Below are 23,399 nucleotides of genomic sequence, written 5' to 3' on the forward strand. Positions count from 1 at the left end.
TATTGTAAAATATTTGTTTGCAAACATTTTTCCCAAATATTTTGTTGACACTAAAATAATAATATGTTAGAATATTTGCATTAGGCTATCAACAAATGTTTTTGAATGTTATGAAAACGTTTTATACCCTTTATATATCCTATCGTATATATGTAAACGTTTTCTGGCAACCTTTTCTAACCTTTTGCGAATGATTTAATGTCGAAAACTACTTGTACCCGCCATATCTGCATAATGTACGTACGTGCGTTTCTGTTAGGGGGATGCGGGTAGTGTTTTGTATGGGTGTGGGGGTGTGTGGTGTGTATGTGTCTATTCTTCTCGCAATTGGTGTTGCATTACGGCACATAGTATTGTCTTCGAAAAACGTTTTGAAATGTATATTATAGAACTGAATGTGCACGAATTATTTGTAATACTTGTATGTTCTGAAACAATCGATATCTTCCTTCAAAACGGGTATTTACAGGTATTCGGCTTTATGCTACATGTATATCCAAAATGTCTCTCGCTGCGCGCAGAGTTGTATACGAGGTCGAATACGCATTCAGCTACGTGTAAACCATATCACGCATTCTTGATTTGAGGCTTTTGTTATAAGTTATAAGTAGTCATCCCTGTAATATTTAGCAAAATATCGAGGATTTTAAAGCAGAAATAACAATATTGGCCTATATTCTGCGTACAATTTTTCGGATTTCACGAGGGTGCACTCACACTATTAAAGCCATACCGATATCATGTGGGGAAGGTTTGTACTTATATCGGTATCACTAGATAGAAGATATCTATAGCTATCCATCGGTATCAAATATAATAGTATAGGACATTTTATATAAAAAATCCGGGGTTTCCACTATATAAAATTTTTAATCAACCTGATTTGTACACCTAAGTATACGATTCGTCTTTTGGTCAAATTCATTAATCGCACTCAGGCGCGATTCGTCCAAATTAAAATTTCGGTATCTACGTCAGAGAGTAAGATTTACCATTATTTTTTGGTGGAAATAAAAGATCACCTGAAACATAAATCATGACCTGAATCATACGCATACAATAACTCAATTTACTCAAAATTCTTGATTCGTCCCTCTGCCGAGTTCATAACGATATAATCTAATAATCTTTCGTATTTGTTGTGCATATAAGAAGACTTATTATAGCTATTTTATCGTTCTAACTAAAAAGAGAATGCAGCGAACATGACATATAAAACAAACAACAAACGATATTGTTTCCATTCGATACAAACTATCTAGATAATTGTCCATCTTTGCCGTGTTTCCTTTGAACAAATGTGACAGTCAATTAGTATCTATGTCTATTCTTGTGTTTACCATCCGTTCTCTTTACCAATTGTAAAGTGCTTTGTTATTCTGTTTATGCTACATGTAAGAATATGAATATAATTTCAAAAGATGTTCTTCAATTTCGAACTGTAGGTAATATACCTTTTGTGATGTTGAACATAGGACGAAATACAATATCAGTGAGGCCATGAGAAGCATTTAAGTGAAGGAGGGTAGTCTTGACGTTATGATATCCAAATGGCTCCCACAGGACCATTACAAGTTTAATGGTAACATTGTATCAGACTGCTGTATCAGCGACGGTTTGTTTGACCATAGATTGTGTGATGTGCCCTGAGTAATTTAATTTGATGATTTATCTTTGTTTACAAAGTTACATGAGTGTTGACATTTTGGGGGAATTCCCCTCTCAAATTGAGCAAAACAAGTTGAATCATATCTAATTTGGAATATTTGGAAACCCCCCTGAGGTTGTAAAGTGAAGATGACATCACGGGATATCCCTCAGGAAATGATGTCATGTGAAAGGTTAATGTTATAATTAAGGCTTGGGAATTTCCAAGATCACATTTGGCAATTAATATTTGGGATTTCCCACTGCTTGAGATATAAGAAAATGTAAACACAATTATTGACAGTTTGTAGTGTTGATCTGGGCTAGCTAGCTAATATGCTTACAGTCCAATTCCTTCAAAGAAAGGAACTTGCGAACCAGATTAATTTAAGTAGTCAATGCACTACTACCTGCGAGTGTTGTCGGAGAAGATCTAGAATACGTGAAAGAACGTACTTCATCCAAGAAAGGAATATAAATTCTTCTGTCGACTCGCTGAAGACTGGTTCATGCATAGATTATCCAAATATGATGATCTATGGTTTTTGATACAACACAGCTGTCAAAATAAGTGGGGACAACTGCATCGCAGTCCTGCTTCCTGAAGATATTGTGTGAAAGGTGGAAATAGCACCATAGCAGCGCAAGGAGTTAAGTTTGGAGAAAGCAGCGCAAGGAGTTAAGTTTGGAGAAAGCAGCGCAAGGATATAACGGTTTGGAGAAAGCAACGCCATTTTTGTGTGAGGATTTCATACGCAAGGATATTTATAAAGGCAAGTGTTCACTGGACTTCGCTGATTTTCGCAGGACAAGTGAATAAGGATATATTACATCAGTTGTCCAGAACATTGCAAGAACTTTATGATCACCAAGAAGAAGAATGTTGGCTAAGTACTAAATAGTTAAAGAGTGATTATATTTGATTACTGTGTATGTGCATTTGTTGTCATATATTGTACCAATCATAACGTGCTTTCAAATAAAGACTTAGATTGTGTTAGCTTAATCAAACAGTGTATTAAGTGTTGTGCATTCGTGTTAAAAGGTGAAAAAGGTGATTTTGACCTTGGTACGACTCGTAACAATTGTAAAACCATATGAACATCGCACGCAGTAGATTCTCATAGGAATGACCTGTAATATAGAAAAAGCAAATAAAAACATGATGCCGGCTACACCTGTGTTTTTAGTGGAATCTCAAGTGATATATGTTAATGCCAGTGCTACTACAAGTAGTAGTAGTAGTAGTAGTAGTAGTAGTAGTAGTAGTAGTAGTAGTAGTAGTAGTAGTAGTAGTAGTAGTAGTAGTAGTAGTAGTAGTAGTAGTAGTAGTAGTAGTAGTAGTAGTAGTAGTAGTAGTAGTAGTAGTAGTAGTAGTAGTAGTAGTAGTAGTAGTAGTAGTAGTAGTAGTAGTAGTAGTAGTAGTAGCAACAGCAGCAGCAGCAACAGCAGCAGCAGTAGTAGAAGTAGTAGTAGTAGTAGTAGTAGTGATTGCCATTCTTTAAACCTTTATTATTTATTTGTCTGATATTGGTAAATTTATTTCGGTAGATTTTATAAATATTGCGTTTGGGGCCAGATATTGCCATAAGGAATCAAAATAATGGGTTTTGGTTGAAATTCTTAAACATATTTTTATTACGTCTTTTCACGTTTTGCTACTAAGCCCCGTTTTGACCGTTTGCAATATTAGCTTAGTGTGTTAGTCTTAAAGCTAAATTAATACTCGATGCACCGCTTTTGGAAAGCGACGGGCCATCGTCGAATTTTGCGTTTATATACTTATCACGGCGATAGCGATTACAGACAAAAATTGAAATATTCTAAATGCCACAAAATGCATTTTTAGAACATCCATTACTGTGAATAATTATTGCTTTGAATTAATTCATCGCCGAAATTTGATAATCGAGAAAGGTACATTAATTAGCGATATAGGAAATGATAGCAAATGATGCATTCACATCACGTGTCAAGCGATATCGCTCGAAAGTTGAGATGTCTTCAACTCCCAAAAGCGATTTTTATCGAATGATCGGCTTGACGCTCTGAAAACGGAAGTAAGCACACTGAGCATGCGTGAGAATCGCTTTTCTGTAAAAGCGATCAAGTATAAATTCAGCTTAAGGCATGTCACCTGATTTTATATCAAAAAGATTTAATCAGAAATATAATTTCCGTAATTATGAATTTTCAAGCATCTGGCCAAAATGTTTTTTGACATTTTGACCAATTTAAAAACTTGTTTAACTTATATATTTTGTTGTTTTAAATGTAAAATAACAGTATTCTGTAGCCTAATTTAACACAAATATATTAAAATGTTTTATTCAAAGACCCCACTCTTTACCCCCCAAAAAAAAAAAACACCCAAAAAACAAACAAACAAACCACATGAATATTTTCGAAAATCAATAAGTTGAGTTGACTATGTCATCAACGAAAAAAGATATGAATGTCAAATAAACCAAAAGATGCATTTTCACGTGTTTAATACGTTCCTACAAAAAACTCAATTTTTACCTTGGGTAGACTCAACAGTGGTAGACTCTACGCTCTTATTATAATTTATTTTTAATGTGAACAAACTTAAATCGTTCCCCAGAGCAACCAGCGCACAAATATGTTGAAAAAAACCCAGTCCATCTGTTCGGATTCGAACCGGCGACCTTCGTAATACTGGCACGACGCTCTAACCAACTGAGCCTCATACACACTTTGGAGAAGAGCGGAAGATATAAATCTAAAGGTATTAGGTTCGAAAAATTGTTAAAGATTAAAAAAAAAGCTTGATACAAATCCTACGCAAACTTTAGCATATTTAAAGCTGCTGCAACTTGATTTATTTTAACCATCTTGTTACCAATAAAAATGTATTGGCCTCTGAATGATCATTGTGCGGTCGCCAATTGCCAACCACTTGCTTTGTGATATTCACATTGCTGTAAACTCTCGTTAAGGTACAGGGATATCAATAAGATAAGGGCACTACTCTAGCCTTACTTGCCAACCATTACAATATTTGATGTAAACACGTGTGTTATCCTATGTATAATTATGTTCGCCACGTGGTCATTTTAAAGTGGCTGAAGTGGTCCTTTGAACAAAATGTCATTAATGCACAATATCTGATGTAAACACCCGTCTTCTACTGTGTGCACCACGTGTCCTATATTCCAATATATAACACTTTGCACCATATAAAGTTAATAACCTAATGGCTCCATGTTCCGTTCTAGGTGGCTCATATTATATCATAATACCTACGCTTCCACGTAATTCACCTTGTTCAGAGAAAAACTGGTATTACGAAAAACACGTGGCTTACATATATGACATTGTATTCTATCTGTTTGCGCCGATGTGACGTGAAAAATTGAACATTGGGTCAAGTAAAATAAAAATCATGCTTCACGTCCGGGTTTTTGAAAAAAGGATGCTTTTTTATTCTCTATTTGTATCGCAAAATCAGGGTAAATACCCATACTTAGAGGTGTTTTAGCGTATACAATAATGCCAACAAAAAGGAGGGGGCCCTTTTTTATTTTGTTGTTCTGAGAGGTAGCTAGGCCCCCTCTAATGATCACAAAACCTTCCCAAAGTGTTTCTTGTATCTTATCAAGGCTGTAGAAAGCATCTCAACCTCCTCTTGTTCCTAGACACATTTTTTGAAAAGTTATAACTGAATTTCATAAATCAATTGACGAAACCTCAAAAAGGAAATGGGAGGCGACGTGAAACATGTTTATGTTTTTATTTGGCTTATTTCTGATGTCAAGACTATAGATAAAGTCGCCTCCTTTTTCAAGAGCTATAATTTGATGTTATATCCCATAGATATGGCGGCAGTAAATGGATTCAATGTCATACTTCAAATTGCTAATCAATATTACATGACGATTTCTAATGAATTGGCAACGATGGCAAACATGATAAACTCAACTACTGTTGACTTAATAAGTGGCCATGCTTGGATTTAGTCTCTTATGGCTCGGCGATATAGCTTTGCATAGTTAATGACATAACAGGAAGAATCTCTGGAAAGTAACATTTTAATGTTCAATCATTTATGAATTATAAAGATGTAAAGACACTCGGAAAGGTAAATGAGCAATACATCAATAGTATTGAAAGACCAAAAATAGATTACCTGTGATATTCGAAACCCAATTTAGTATTTATGAGTCTCGGAAGTGATGCGATTAATGTACATATACAGATGGATGACAAAAACACTCATTTAACCTACAACTCAATCACAAGACACGTATTGGATATAAAGTTGTCAAAAATTAATATTGTATTACATGTCCTTGTTAATTCGTAATTGAATGGTAGTCTTAATCATACAAAGAGAGTGCAAAGGAAGATACGAGAGGCAGTCAATACGTTTACCTCATTGCACCTGTCTCAATTTTTCTTTAAACCTTATGTCTTCCGATTGATCCATAAGCCACTCTCATTTTATTATTTATTTATATAATGAAGGCTTGCAAGCATCGGTCACATGTTCATGCCAAGATATTCTGATTCTTTTGTTTTGTATATGGCATGAAAATCTTCTATCAAGGATTCACAGTCAGCCGCCTGGACAACCAATTCTTTAGAAATGCTTAGTCGCGCTAAAAGTCGATCGATACATGTAAAAATCAGCACAATTCAGAGATACACCTTTTTGCTATGAAATTAATTTTCTCGGTCAAATATAAAGCAATATTCTTTTTTTCTTCAGTAATGTCAGTTAAAAACTTGGTGCTTGGATATACATTTTTTTTTTTATCTTGGTGTTAAAATTAAGCATCAAATTGTGTCTTTTAGTGTGATATTTTTGATTTTTATAGGCCTTGAATTCGCCTGCGAGCTTTTTACGGAATTCATGTTTTAGCGTCTCAAACTAATATAGTTTGCTAAAGAAAGATATTTCCCACCTCTGTAAAGCACATCGTGTGGGTCTATATGTTATAGTTTTGTCAGAATTTCCGTTTTTGTTTTACCCTTTTTCCATTCATGCTCCGAAAATGTCAAACTAAGTAAAAGTAGGTAATGGTGAGTACTTTTATCTCGAGAGCAACCAGCAGAAATAGCCGATATTTCCTTTGTTGTTATCCAGGTCAATTTTTCATTGAAAGCAAATTGCCCGACCAGCGATTAAATCCCCAATTGGGTGTTCTGGTTAAACATGATCAGTAGGAGCGCTATAGGTCTGGGAATTTCTTTGCTATATTGAAGTTCTGGCAACACTATAGCCATACATACATACATACATTATAAATATTTATATAGCGCTGCTACATTTAGAACGTAGCGCTCAATTCCTATTAAACCCAGGGATATCGATCCACAATGCTAGTACTAGCCTTAGATTTCACGTGTTGATTTTGAAAATTTTTCAGCCGACAGTGAAAGATGGTGAAATCAAAACGGAAATTCTGACAAAACTATGATATATCGCTCACGGTGATGTGCGTTAGAAAGTTGGGAAAAATCCTTCATTAGCGAACTATCTTACTTTGAAAAGCTAAAAGGTTGATCCAAAAAAGGCTCGCGGGCAGAGTTTAAGCCTATCAAAATCGAAAATCTTACTCTAAATGACTAAATTTCACGCCTAAGTTTAACACTAGGATTTGAAAAAAAAATACAGTATCAAGCACTACAGTTTTTCCTGACATTTACTGAAACAATGAAAAGGATTGCTTTTCATTTGGCCGAGAAAATTAATTTTACAATGAAAAGGTGTAACTCAAAATTTAGCTCATTTCAACACCAAATTCGATCGTTTGTATTGCCTCATTAAATGACTGAGTGAGCCTTGCAGAACAAAAGAATCTGTTTTCCAGGTTGCTAACTGTCATGGGTGGTTAAATTTGAACTCATTAAAATTGTAATTGACGCCCTTGAATAAAGAATTAAGTAGAGAGAATTATATAGAGAGAAATTGACATTGACCGCGATTTATGCCCATGAGTTGCCCATGAACATGCCCCCAACATGTCAAGGCTCTGACTAAACACATGACAACAAAAGCATGCAAGGGCATGAATATTCATGTGTGAGCATGAACAACCCATCCAAAATTCCCAAATTCACGAAAATTCATGCCCGTTGCTAGCGAACAATAGGACATGTTCTTGACATGTTCATGGCAAGATTTTGGCATGTTCATGGGCATGACTCGTGCCTAAATTTTTGCCTGGGATATATATAATATGTTGATAAATATTCGAGCGGCAACTACTTAGGTAATGGAAACTAATCTTTACGACTTTAATTATTACTAACTATTACCATGTAATGATACCGGGAGTGGATCGGATAGTTACATAATATCGTCAATTATAAAATGTAAGCCAATTCTTATTAAATACTACAGAGAGAAGAATACATTTTTACTTGTATACTATCTAGACCCAACGATGGGTGACACGACGTAAATGCAATAAATTAATTCGAACAGAAAATGAGCCCTCTGGTGCCGAAAGTCCCAAATCGAGAAAAGCCATTACGCGCCAAACGAACGTGAATAAAACGGCTAATGAGGACGACGTAATACCTAATTCTGACGATTAAAAGGTCGTCGATATATACAAAGGAATGCTTTGATTTATAATTCAAACATTTACGTTTTAGTCTCAGGAGATTTCTAATGTTTGTACATTTTAGCTTTCAGGTAAAATATAGTAGAGAGAAGCAGAAAAACAATAAGCTGTCCAATCTGTCTCCTATTGAGCCTCGAGATACCTCTTGTGTCCAAGCCAATACATGAATGAAGTAATATAGGAAGGCCAGTAAAAGTTGAACGTCTCAACTTCGAGTCTCAAGCTTATCTTGGTAGGCATGGCGGAAGATATCACGTCATTATTCGAATCAATTGATGTTATCACTCTGTCTGCGTATAATAGTGCTTTGGTCGTCTGTGTCTGGGGGGGGGTGTGTGTGAGTGGGGGTTGAGTTGGGTATTTTGTGTGTGAGTGTGGCGCGTGTGTGTAAATAGTTCCAACATGATGTGTAAAAATTAGTGTTAGTGTTCGTAGACTCCATAGGCGGCGGAAGCGGGGGGGGCGTCACCTCCCCTAAATATTTACAAGGGGACATTGCAATATAAGTGTGCTCTTTCATTTAATGACATAAAATCTGAAAAAATTGTAAGGATCACTGGACGTTTTGACTTTTAAAACCTACATTTTGGTCAAATATCGTGCTTGGATATGTCGTTTTCAACAGATTTACCACATTTGCCTTGCTATAACCATTGAATTGTGTTATCTGTTGACCGAATGAAACAAATGTCTGATTGGATGAAGAAAACACTTGAGGTTTTGACAAAAAACAATCACAGAGCCTATTTCCAGCTAGATGCTCACACAGCTCTTATGATGCTATGCACTCAACCGTGTAGTGTAATCAAAGACTGTGTAGAGACAATTCACTGATTGCTTAGAAACTCTTGGACGAAATTGTGTGCTCAGGTGTATCGAGGTGGAAACTCTTAAATATACAAATTCCTTTGGGCTCATAATGATTGCACAACCCCTTGCAATGCCAGTCTCAAGTACACTAGTTGTACGATTATACGTATTACCGCTATTTCACAAAATTGTGTATGTACCTGAACAGCTGCAAAAACAAAGTTAGATAATTCAAGGAAGAATTTGCGCGGAGGTATGTTATAAAATGTATTTAATAATCTAAAGCTTACAAGCCGAAACATGACATTGTATGTGAAACTACATGAATTCAGACAGTGAGCGTCATAAACATGATAAAGAATATGCTTTTGTCACCTCAATCAACACGCATATTAGAGAGATTGCGAAATTTACGTGAAACGTGACACGGGAACGCGAACAGCAAGCTACATTAGTCGAAAATCGGTTATTATGCCCTCTAGAGGGTGAAATCTATTGTGAATTGGTCAATCGTGGAATAACCGTAAGGCGATTACGTTGCGGTTGGTAGCAAAAAATGACGTTCCAAAATGACAAAAAAACGCATTATAAAATGCAGGAAAATGTTATGTTTATCATGTTATGAAACGAATCAAAGTATCCTAATAGAACAAGTAGAGTCCGACATGTAATAAAATCCATTTTGGGGGTTAAAATTTGATCTCGTATAGACAAGAAGAAGTGAACAAATTTCGATTTTTTTCGACGCGAATTCGAACGGGCAGATTGCCTATTCATTTGTGTGTGGAAAATGCCGTCCAAAAATCAGCTTGCGAAGAGGCGTTTTAGGCAAGATTGTGTCGTGTTACGGCATAAATGCGGTATAATTGTCTGTTTGGGACGGGGAACAGAAGTTCGTGCAACGCTATTTTTCGCCTTGCTTTTTCGTTGTGCATTAAAACAGCTGTCAAAGTGTTTTGCTTATGGATACTAAAATGTTTTTAAAACATGATAATGCATGTGTTTTTGGTTTTAGTTAAAACGTTTTGATAACATATCGATGCATGTTTATATAAAAATCATGAAAACTCGTGTTATACTGAAAAAATAATACAACAACATTCTAAGCCAAAATTCGAAATGCTAAAGTAAACATATTTAAGTGTCTATTGTGTTAGAACGTTTATCAACAAGTTTAAAACAAAGGTTTTTTTTAATGTTATTAAAACTTTTTTAATGCCCTTGACCCTCACATAACCTTTAACCCGACATTTAACGTTTTCTGTAATATATTTGTGTTTGCTGGGTAGTAATCGAACTAGGCATATTAGATTATCTATTTTCAACTTGCTAATAGAAAGTAAACAGGTTATTATTTATATGATAATGGAGTTTGTTTCTTGCTATTCGAATAATATACACCAAGACTTCCCAGGCATCCAACACCAAACTCTGTTTAGATTATTTAGACAAATAGCATACACGTTTGAACATATAGGCCTATACTCATTTTCCAATAGCCCGCAAAACTCAAATATCGCTAATCTGGACTGAATGCTTAGAGCATTATAGATACAGCCAGTCGTATTTACATATCAATACCGAGGAAAGTAGTTCGATGAAAGAAGATAATCTTCTCTGGTTCGATGCACCCAAGGTGAATCAATGGGTGCTTCCTATTACCTTTAGATTATTTGTCTCAGTATAGCGCCATCATGATTGCAATTGCGTTTACACGTAGTCTTGGTTCAGACCCTATGCGGCTATCACGAACATACTAGGAACGACGAGCGTTAGGACCGACACAAACTGGCTGTGTAGGAGGCTAGTTTGGATGTGAACGGGAATATGACGTTCTACCGCAAAATGCAGAAATCCGTAACCCGTATGGCGTTTCCCGTGAACGCCTCTCCGCAATCTCTCTATTAATATTAATCCTACGTCCTCAACTACTACTCTCAGAAGATGTGTTTAGATTTCGTATTGTATGAACTTCGTTATTTTTTTAATCTTTTCGTATGTCACGTATTTACCGCGTTGCTACGCACTTGTCGCTTATTGGCTGCTTGAGGCGATCTGCTGTTGCCGAGTCGAAATTTATAAATGAACTGTACGCCGTATGTATTGTTAGCTCCGACTTTGCAACATCACTGTATTATGCGCTCGCGAAAGGTTTACAGCAAAATATTATAGTGGGTTTGACCAGGGAAGTGGTTTGACCGTACATAAGGTAAAAAACATAATAGCAAGCGATAGCTTTGCTGCTTTTACGCTAAAACGTTGGTCTATGTTATTTGACGAGGATGTGTAATAGAAAATTGGGAAAATCAAATTCTCATGGTAGATTTATTATTTCATCTACATACAAAATTAAGTAAAGTTCCAGGTGAACACATTAAATTATTGTGTAATGTTACAGTTAAAACTTTATTAACTAAAAATGTTGTTGTTTGTTAATTAATTTAACGTAAAAAAATGTTTCACCAATAGAATGGTACGCGTATAAAAGCTATTGTGGGAGAATTAGGACAGAACACGTGTTTGTGTGATTCTCAATGCGACAGACGAAATAAATAAAACACAACTTTAGGTAATTCCAGTTGAACACCATACACCCCTATGGAAGACAATGACCTTAACCTCCCACACAGGATTTGTAGATTTTACATTCCCTGTGTGAAAGATAAAGGTCTGTGTCTTTCATAAGGGTGTGTGGATTTCAACTGTAATACCGTAGCCCACTTTGGTCAACATAATTAATTTGGCTCGCTCTAATCAACTTGTAAAATTATTTGCAGGGTGTACATGACATTCTGCTAGTCTTGATTAAGAACTGAATTCAATTTATTATTCGATACTTATCTAGGTCTATAACGTTCGGTGTCCTGGTCGATAAGTGGACCAAAGTTAATATAATCACGATCGTTTGTGGAACTAGTCATACTTCTCGTGCATTGTTCTTGTACCTGTTGTAGCAGGTATATATTTAATATTTTTGAATTCAATTCTTAGTGCAAAGTCCTAATGATTTACGTTGATTCACACGTCGCGTGTGAATCACTTCTCTACCACAAAATGAGTATAAAGTTGCCATTTCACTATAGAAGATACAGTTCATTAATCATGACAACATTCAATAGAAAACAAAAGACCCATTCCATGTCAACTCCAGGGATGTGCACCGCAGCACCTCTTCAATTTTTTTTCTTTTTCTGTGTGGTGGTATATATTAATGAGAAAGTAAAATCCGAAAATTTGAGCTTCATACTCCATTTCGTTTTCCCGTGGCATCAATTTGAAATTTAGGGGGGGTCAGCATAAAAAATGTGTCGTAACGCGAAAGACGACGTTTGGAGGTCCATAAATGTATAAAGGGAACCCTTTACAACTTTGAAAAGTATGTATCCTGGGATACTTATTTGTGTAGAATTCAAATCTGGCATCAGAAAACTTGTAACTCCTTTACTTTAAAAGATATAGGGCCCTCAAAATGCAACTTCGTCCATCCAGGACCAACTTTGGGGGGTCAGAACTCCAAAAGTAAAAATAATTTTACTGTCCATTTTTTTGCCAGTCAGAGCCCTTTGGTAGGACATTACTCTTATCCAATATTGAGCCTATTAGAATATTTTAGCTGAGATATTACCCATGCAAAACCCCAATTGTACATTTTTTGTACATTTTGACCCCCCTGAAAACCAATGTCAGACAATTTGACCCACCATCAACTTCAGGTATGTTGAAGATATGTCCTTGGACAACATTTCTGAGAGATATTGGCTTGGGGTCTCGATGGCTTCAACACATCACTTAGGTTAGCCTACTCCATAGAGTTGTACACATTTTTGATTTCACATGTATAATGACTTTATGTACAAGTCTATGGAGAATGCAAACCTAACTAATGTGTTGAAGCCATCGAGACCCCAAGCCAATATCTCTCAGAAATGGAATCCCAGCCAATATCTCTCAGGAATGGGTCAAAAGACATTGTGGATGAAATATTGATTTTTTAAGACCAAAGCAAGGAGTTAACTTTATGCTCATTTCGTGAGAGCTGGTCATAGTGAGTTACGGCTTTCTGGTTCTAAACCCTCGATATGATGTTTGCCGGTGTGGATCTGATCTCTCAACGAGGTATCTGCAAATCAATAACACATCAGATACCACCTTTATACCAAGTTAACTTTGTTTCATTTCCAGGTACAAACCGAGGGTTTAGGGCCTTCTGCAATAGCTTCCAGGTGTCAGAAAGTAAATGTTCAATAAAACACTGGGCTGACCTTTTGAATTTTGCAAATTTTCATCCAATCTCATTGGACTTCATCTGGCAACTGCAAAGATGCTCCGGTATTGATCGTAGTCGGAGACTGGTCACGTGTCAATCGGCAAGGAATATTGACAATCCAACACACTCGTTCCCAAATTGCTTCTCGAAACTCCCCGCTTAAACCACCCCTCTTCACGATCTAGAATGTTAACATCCTCCGTATCAATTTGGTGTCCAGATGTTGCGTGAGTGTATATAGCGGAATCCGGTTGCCAGTCAGTGGAACTATGTAGTCTATGCTGTCCAAGTCTAAAAAGGCCTCAGTAACCCCCAACTAAGATTCTGAACAAGCCACTCGCAAAACCCTGATAACCATCCCCTATTGTGCTGGTGTCTATGAAAGATTAAAGAACATTTATAAACTCTTCGGCATTGCAACCGCGTTTAAACTGGACTGCACAGAATCATATGTAGGGGAAACAAAGCAATTCCTCAAAGTATGGACAGTCTTTATTTGAAATGAAGTAGCATGCGACACCATCAGGGTGTCTTCATTCTGCGATAACGTTGTGTTGATCAAGACGCAAAAACCTAAGCTCAACATGGACGTTGATGGTGTCGCAAGCTACGTCATTGCAAACCAAGACTATGAAAAGGGTAACTTTAAAGTAATAATAATAAGATAAATATACAAGCACCAACTAGTTAGATAATGCAAACTAATATGCACGTATTCCCAACTAATGATACCCGAAGTGGATATCGGTTAGTCACATAATATTTTCAATTTCAAATTATTAAAGACTACAGAGAAAAGAATACATTACTTTTACTTGTACATTATCTGTCTAAAAAACAAATTTTGCAAGTGAAAAGCGCTCTCTTTGGCCCATTAGAAAATACGGTTGTGACATGACACTTACAGTAACGTCAAGAGCGCAGTCTTAGCTCTCAAATGCCGTTTGTTCTGTTCAATCTGCTTGTTTTAATCTCGAGATATGTTAAGTTAACAACGAAAGAGTAAAATCCCAACTGTGCCACTTTCAATTGGGAAGAGGTCTGTACATGTAAATCAATGATAGCTGAAGTTGATGCGTCTAATGCACTCCCCCCTTCGGGGCTCGTACATTAGACACATCAACATCAGCGCTCGTGCATTATTTTGTCTAATTTCTCTCCAACAAGTAATACGCGTTCATTAACCTATAGGTGTGCAATATTTGTCTTTTAACATGTCTTGTGTGACAAAGAGAACAGTATATTTTATCATGATAAAATCATTGACATGCACATGTATTTGATTTTACAGCAGAATGTGAAATATTTATTTATCTTTTAATCTGTGTTAAGTGAAAAAGAGAATCATTATACCTGTATTAGGATAAAACAGTAAAAACAGGAAAAACAATTTTGTATTGTTGTGTAATTGATGCATTTTTTTGTTTTCAAGAAGGAACTCTTGATAAACTTGATAATATCATTGATTTATATTTAACAGCCCTCTTCCATAGTGAAAGTGACACAATAGTGATTTTTCCCTTTCGTTGTTAACTAAACATATTTCGAGATTAAAACAAGCAAATTGAACAGAACAAGCGGCATTTGAGAGCTAAGATTACGCCCTTGACGTCGATGTAAGCATCATGTCACAATGGTATTTTCTAATTACCAAAGAGGGTGCTTTTCACTTGCACAATTTTTTTGAGACAGCCTGTAGACCCAATGATGGGTGACACGACGTATAATGAAAAGCTCATATATACAAAACGTGCACCCGAGATCGAGTTTTTTTGTTTTTTTGTAGGAAAGTATTAAACACGTTAAAGAGATATTGAAATTATTTATTTCCGAAAGTCTTTCTTATTTTCCGGAAATGGGCCAACATTTGATTAAAAACAGCTATAAAAGACAAATAAACGCACAATTTAATGCTACAGAACACTGTTCTTTTTAATTTAAAACCTAAAAAATAATATTTAAACAAATGATTTTGTCAACATTTAGCAAAAACCGAAATTCTATGAATTTCCGGAAATTGTCCAATAATTGAGAATTTTATGCAAAAGAAAAGACGTGTTAATCTCAGAATTATACTTCATGAACTTTTTGCATCTAAGCTCTACAGGGTGTCCCAGAAAAAATAACCGAGTGAATGAAATTGAACGTAAGTCAAGAAATAGACATCAGAATCAAACAATTCAAATTGCAGCGCATAGCTTATTTTGTTGTGCATCACATACGAAAATTTTATTTGATTCGGTTGACTGGTTTCGAAGAAATGAACGATTGCATAATCCGTGCATCAATGCAGTTCATTCCAAGTTTGATCAACAGGCGCTTTTTTCATACTCGCTTACCGCTTCCTAAAGTTTGTGTATCTCATTAAATTTAGTCCACATTATCTATTAAAATCCGACGGTGTTATGTCATTCATGCTTTCACTGAAGATGAATAACAGTTTGTCCGAGAAAACTATGATTTCTGCAATTGGAAGCTCTCCAACTTTAATTCTTTATGCTGTGCAAATATACTTTACAAAGAACATTTGAGCCAAGAATGACAATGATCAAGTGCTTACAGCTTTACGCGTGATTTTTGATACCACGCAACATTAATCATGTTAATGTTGAAGTTTTAAAAGATTTAAACTTTGCAATACAATTTCTTGGAAATATTCCGAAAACATTAATGTGTGTGAGAAATGTTTAAGCCAGCTGGAATTCTTTATGTAGTATTCTTCATGCAACATTTATATCAACATTAACGAAAAAGATATTTACAAAATACCGAGCATCATCTAACATGCAAGCTTTCATTTTCAATATCGCGCAGGTTTTCAAATTTGAACAAAACCTAATTAAATGTTTTGCAAGAAACAGGTTGTTTAAAAAGAACGAAAAGGATTTCAAATATGAAGCCCATTGACAGTTTAACTACTCGTGCGCATTGTGTTGAATGATCTTTCTTTCAAACTTGGAATGAAGTGAATTGACACATGCGTTATGTAATCGCTCATGTCTTCGCGATCAGACAACCGATTCCAGTAAAATTGGTGTATAAGATGCAGAATAAGATGGGCTACACGCTGATGTTTAGATTTTTGGATTCTGATGTCTATTTTTCGACTTACGTCCAAATCCATTTGCCAGGTAATTTTTTCTGGGACACCCTGTATGCTAGAAATTAATTGGAACAGAAAATGGGCCCTAACCGAAGGTGGCAAATTGAGAAAAGCCATTATGCGCAAACAAACGTGCGTGAATAAATCGGCTAATGATTGGTTTAAAAACGTCCTGAGCACTATAAATAGTATCAGTTATACGACATGTAATTCTGAAGATTAAAAGGTCGTTGCTGTAGGACCCTACATAAATGAATGCTTTGATTTATATCCCAAGCATTTACGTGACAGTCTCATGAGATTTCTAATGTTTGCAAATCAATTGAATTTAGCTTTCAGGTAAATATTATAGAGAGAAGGAGAAAAAACAATAAGCTGTCCAATCTGTCTCCTATTGAGCCTCGAGATACCTCTTGTGTCCAAGCCAATACATGAATGAAGTAATATAGGAAGGCGATTAGAACGTCCCAAGCTTATCTTGGTAGGCATGGCGGACGATTTCATGTCAATATTCAAATCAATAGATGTTACCATCCTATCTGCGTATACTAGTGCATGTGCAGGCCCGTAACCAGGATTTATTTTTAGGGAGGGGGCTGATTTTGAAAAAGTGGACTTTTTTAAATCCAAATTTGGACATTTTTGGACTAGGTGGCGGATTTTGAAAAAGTGGACTCTTTTTTCCAAAATTTTGGCCTTTTTTTTTGGACAAAAAGGCATAACAAAACCCAATTTTTTCGTTCACTACGCTCGCAGATGTGACATTTGGGGGGTAAAAAGGAGACTGTTTTGGGCATGTTGGGATTGAGGGCGTCCGCCCAGCCCCTTGGTCACGGGCCTGTGCAGGGGGGGGGGTGTGTATTGGGGTGTACGAGTGGGGGTGTGGGAGTTGGGATTTTGTGTGTAGGTGTGGCTGAGTAGCTAGGGTGAAGTCCTTTTGGAATTCATAATAGAAGAAAAAATAAAGCAATAAATGTCCTCTGCATCTTCCTTTTTAGCACGAAAAACAGGGTGTTGGACCCAGATAGCGCAATAGGGGGTCGTACTGGCTCATCAAATAACAAGAACACACCTTCATTTGGGGCTATACTAGTCTGACATTTTTCGCACGCTTCGAGGGCGCCAAAAAAGAAGTCAAACCGGAACCAAATGCTCGTCACCGACCACCCCTCCCCCATCAAATTTGTATGCTTCCGACGCCACTGGTAGACTTGTCTTTGTAAACAAACTAGAACAGAATGTCATGTTTTGTTTGTAATTTACATATAAATAATATTATAACTGGATGTATCTGTTAAAAAGCTACCATGTTCATTTAATAAAATCACACAAGAACGGTAATAAGAATAATCAAACACGAAATAAGGAAGTATTTACTACTCATTTATCAAGACCACAGGTACACTGTTATGGAACTCCCATAACGATAACCTTATTTTATTTATTCGATTTTCATTATTTAAATCAATATAATTATTATTGAAAGATAACTTTTTGAAGTTTTGCAAAAGTTCATTCTACAAATCATATACTTTGAAAACGTGCTTGATTTATTGTTGTTAATGAATTATGTCGTTTTACAAATATGTTGTTGTTTCAGTCCTCTTTACAACATAATAACAAGAACCACAGGACCTACAAAAGTATAACTGTGATATTTAAATGTTTCTACATGCTCACTACCATTCGCAAGATGATGTGAACTACCAGATCGCAACAGTTTGAAATAGTTGCTAACCTTAAAGTAGCAAATTCAGTCGGCTACTTTCGAAATACGAATATACGAGTAAATGGAATCTATCCTAATTGAAGAATGCTTGGAACCCCGTTTTTGTTTCTTTTAATACAATTGTGTTGTTGAACTTGTTGCCAATGCTGGTTTTGTTGGCCAATCGACCATCTCATCCATAATTGTCTTTATTATTATGTTATATTTTCATGCGTGATTGCAATGTATTTTGCTTCTTTAATTGTTGAAACAAAGATTCATTTATTCATTCAAGTCGATATACATGTATTACCTCTCTTTCGCAATTTTTTTTATTATGTACATAAACACTGCAAAAACAAAGTTAGGTAATTCCACAGACCCTAGAGGAATTTGCGTGGTGAATGTATTTTGTTATAAAATGTATTTAATAAAAAGCTTACAAGCCGAAACATGACATTGTATGTAAAATTACACTAAGGTAGATAGTGAGTGTCATAAACATTATAAAGAATGTACTTTTGTCACCTCAATCCATATGCATATTGCTATTAATCCTACGTCCTCAACTACTGCTTGTTTCAAAGTAACACTTTTACGAGAAGGAAAAAGTCTCAGAGGTATAAATATGTTTAGATTTCTTATCGTATGAACTTCGTTCTTTCTATAATCTTTTCCTGTAAACTTTTGACGAGAGCATATTGTAAGCGTACATCGCTTATTTACTTTTGTTGTAACACACTTGTCGCTGATTGGCTGCTTGAGGCGATCTGCTGTTGCAGAGTGGAAATTTATGAGTAAAATGTGCATTGTTAGCATGGTTAGCTCCGACTTTGCGACATCACGGTAGTATGCGCTCGTAAAAGGTTTACAGCAAAAAGCTGCAAAATACCGTTACCGTTGCTGCTTTAACGCTTGGTCTATGTTAATTGATGAAGATGTGTAAATAGAAAATTGGCAAACACTAAAATTCTCATGGTAAATATAATATTTCATCTACTCGTACATACAAAATTAAGTAACGTTCCAGGTGAGCGCACAATTGTCTAATGTTACAGTTAAAACTCTATTAACCAAAATTCTTGTTGCTTCATAATTAATTTAACGTAGAGAAATGTTTCACTAATGAAATGGTACACGTATAAAAGCTATTGTGGGAAAAGAACATACAGGCAGAACGTATCGTGCTTCCTTCAGCAATCAAAATGTTTGTGTCATGGTTGTGTGAAGCCCAATACGACAACCGGAATAAATTAAACACAATTTGTGGTTATTCCAGTTGAAATCAATACATAACCTTAATCTCCCACACAGGGGGTGTAGATTTCACACTTCCTGTGTGGAAGATTAAGGTAATGTCTTCCATAAGGGTATATGGATTCAACTGGAATAGCTCACTTTGGTCACCATAATTAATTTGTCTCGCACTAATCAAGAACTCGTACAATTGTTTGCAGGGTATACAACTCCACAATACATGAAATTCTGTTAGTCGTGATTCCGAACCAAATTCAATTTATTACTCGATACTTATCTAGGTCTATAACGTTCTGTGTTCTGGTCGATAAGTGGGCCAAAGTTAATATAATCACGGTCGTTCGTGTATTGTTCTTGTACCTGTTGTAGTAGGTATGCTATATATTTAATATTTTTTAATTCAATTATAAGTGCAAAGTCCTAATGAATTACGTTATTCCACATGTCGAGCGTGAAACACTTCTCTGCAATTTATTTCCCAAAAAATGTATTGGCTTGTTACATGGTTAACACAGCAAGTTATCAACATGTCAGGAACAAGTTTATTGGTAAATGTCATCAGTCATTTCTTTTGACACGAAAGTTGTTGATCTGTGTTGGTAGACTTTATATTAATACTTTAATAATTTTAACCAATGATCTCAATACAAAATTAAGATGTGCAACCAAAGTTCGTAATCAGTGACGTTTTGGACACTTACCCAAAAACCTCGGACGTACACTTGGTAACTTGTATTGGTCCCCGTAGCGGTTAAGTGATGGGTGCTTTATATTGAATATTATGACTACTTCACACCCCTTAGTATATTGCGTCCCGATCGCAGCTTTTGACTTTGTCGCCATTATTGAAGTGCCATATTGTACTTGGCTCGTTTCTTTTTGTGCAGTGCAATAAGATGAAATTGAAATTTAACAAACTCTTGAGGCTCGTCATTAGGCTATAATGTAGCCCGGTAGACTTTATTGATCGAAACCTCTCCTGCCACACAACTTTATTTTGCATTTGAATAATCGCGCTATACCCATGATACCAGTCAACACCCTACCATGCATGATCATGACTACATGTTTGGGAAGAGAAATCGTGTGCAGCTACCAAAATGGGTGGTTTTATTCAACTCAGTTTGGTGTAAGCAAATACAACAATTGTTTTTTTAATTTAGACGATCCGAATCAGCTCTTTTTAATGATATTTTCATTTACAGCGGATTTCCTGTAGATTTCATACAAAAGCGCCAAAAACATGAGTTTACTTAATTTTGAATCACCCTGTATCTCTTATGAAAACGTGTGTAATATTGCATTTCAACCTTTTGTTTCATTGTCTTTTCTGAGCCATGCCCTTTGACGACCGATGTCGGCAATCATGTTCTTAGTCAGATATTACCTATATTGCAGCTTTACTAAGTATTGTTGTAGATGTAGACGTACATGTAGATGTACATGTACATGTTATGTGTATCACAATGTATGTGTTACAATGTCATAATGAATCAATTCCTTTGCCATTATTGATTCAAGAAACGTTGCACATTTCTTAATGTTTTTGATAGTTTTTCATAATTATCCTGCCCTCTTTGTTTTGCAATAGAAAAATTAAAATGCAATTGGATGTTACAACAAATCATGCTGGTGTTTTTTGGCAATTGAAGAATAACAATAATATAGACCAAATGTAGTTTTATACACTCTTGGTATATTCCTCGATCTCAAGACTATATGCATTTGGCGAGATTTGAATCAAAACTGACGGAGCATCTTACACACATACATACACACATACAGCATTAGGCAAATTATAGTAACGTTATTACATAGAACCTGTAAAGCGTATTTCCCAATAGATCAATGCGATGTCCAGAGTAGCAACATAAGTAGTACAAAAAGATATGACAAATGAAATATAACATCATAAATTACATACTTTGGTATCAAATAATTTATACTTGATGGATATTATACGAAGTTAAAACTTTACTTTAATTCAATATAATTATACTTTGTTACAACATGACAAAATACATGTATATAGTCTTGGTTAAAACAGATGTGCACTAAACATAGTATGACGTCACAATGCTACTATTTCGCCCAGAACTCTGTAACCGTACTTCTCAGATAGGTCAAAGTATACTTTTTCTGAATCATAATTTCCAGAGAATCACGATGATGTGGGTTTAAACTGGTTTTAGTAATTTAGTAACTTAATCATTTGCGCACAGTTCAAAGAGCTGTTCCTACTAACTCGGGGTGATATTGAAACGGCCCCATAGCCTAGATTAATCAGCGCTGTAAGTACTAATTTCTATGCCAAATACGGCAACTGTAGCATGGTTTACACGAATGCAATCTGATTGTATTTGAACTGAATTCTTTTAAAAACGACAATTTATCAGCCCAAATAAATTAGAGTAATTAATTTTTTTTGTTTATTTATATTTTGCAGGTTACGGGAACATGACACCTCGAACCATTGAAGGGCAAGTTTTCTGTGTCATCTACGCCATATTTGGAATACCCTTGATGGGGTTTGTACTTAGCACCGTGTATAAAGGCGTGCTGAACTTCTTCAAGTATGCCATCCGCAACTTTGCTTTTTGCCGAAGATCACACAAAGAAACAACGTCTGTCAAACATAGACTAATTATTCTGTTTGTTCTTTTATTGGCTGCCTTCACTGTTCTTGTATTAGTTCCTGCTGTTTTGTTCAAATTTTTTGAAGGATGGAACTTCTGGGAAGCAACCTATTATTGCTTCATTACAATAAGCACCATAGGATTCGGCGACTATGTAGTGGGCAATTACCCTGATCACTCCGAACATACTAGATGGATTTTGAAGATTGGTGCAGTAATCTACATAACAATGGGTCTAAGTTTTATGATGGCCCTGGGAAAAATTGCTGAAAATGAATTTCGCAGAACAGGAAATCGTCGAAAAGCATATAGGATTAAAATGAGAAATTCAAGCAACCGTCCTAATAGTAACTCTTCTACCAAAAAAATATGTGCTGATGGCAGTGTGTGGACAGTAAAAGACACGAGATCTTCCGCTCCTTTGTGTACCATTACAGAAACGGATAGGATAAGTAATGGTGGTGATATTATCAAGAGTACCGATCTTGCAAAGCAAACATTAGTTGCAGAAACCGCCTTTTCCAAAAACTGCAACGAAAATGATCGAACTTCTTCGTCCAAGAAGCACAGAACAAGAAGGGGGAAGGGATCGCACAAGAACTATGAAGGTGACGTGTATGATGAGTCCAAACAAGAAGACCACATGGCATTTTCTGTCAGTTCCTTGATGCTAGCAGCGAACGCTTTTGATGATTCGTGAAGGTTGAAAAAGTGTGTGGAAGTTAACTTTGAACAGTACTGTCATCTTCCGAGTAAGGGAAACACAAAACTGAGACATAGTGTTTCAATTGGTCTGTTGATCTATGATCTATCCACAGCAAACACACAACGTTTTACAGAAAAGGTTTAAATGTCGGTTTATATATATAAAGGGTATAAAACGGTTTTAACAACATTCATAAAACGTTTTTGAAAACGTGATGCAAAACATTCTAACAGAATGTTATTTTATTAAGGAATCGGATAGCAACGTTTGCATAGTATTTTTGTGGGACCTGAGAGCACATCATACATATCGAATTGCATTCTGAATACGAGAAATGTCTTTTTGATATCACATAATTTTGATTATTTAAATAAAAATCAAAGTTATTTGATATCAGAAGGACATTCCTCGTATTCAGAATGCAATTCGATATGTCTGGTCCCAGGTCCCACAAACATACGTGAAAAAATCCGAGCCCTTAACAATTAACAAAAACGTTTTAAGAATATGTTGGTGTTTGCTGGGTTTTTACATCTCATTTGTCCCTGCAGGATATAGAAATTCTTATTCATGACGTAACAGTATAAACTTAATCATGTTAATGTAATTACATGCACTTGGTTTTTATCATGAACGAAATCAAACGATTTGTAATTCACGACTGCATTC

General features: G+C 35.8%; 1 protein-coding gene across 1 annotated transcript in view; it reads left to right on the plus strand.

Annotated features, from left to right (window-relative positions):
* LOC140147783 (potassium channel subfamily K member 17-like) overlaps window positions 1-23,097 on the plus strand; it is a 107,092-nt gene extending 83,995 nt beyond the window's left edge. The window contains exon 2 of the mRNA XM_072169532.1: window positions 21,835-23,097. Within this exon, the coding sequence (XP_072025633.1) occupies window positions 21,846-22,724 (879 nt within the window). The 5' untranslated portion in view covers window positions 21,835-21,845 and the 3' untranslated portion in view covers window positions 22,725-23,097. The remainder of the gene's footprint in view (window positions 1-21,834) is intronic.
* The last annotated feature ends 302 nt before the right edge of the window (window positions 23,098-23,399 follow it).

Source organism: Amphiura filiformis, chromosome 3 (assembly GCF_039555335.1).
Source record: "Amphiura filiformis chromosome 3, Afil_fr2py, whole genome shotgun sequence".
Classification (NCBI taxonomy): domain Eukaryota; kingdom Metazoa; phylum Echinodermata; class Ophiuroidea; order Amphilepidida; family Amphiuridae; genus Amphiura; species Amphiura filiformis.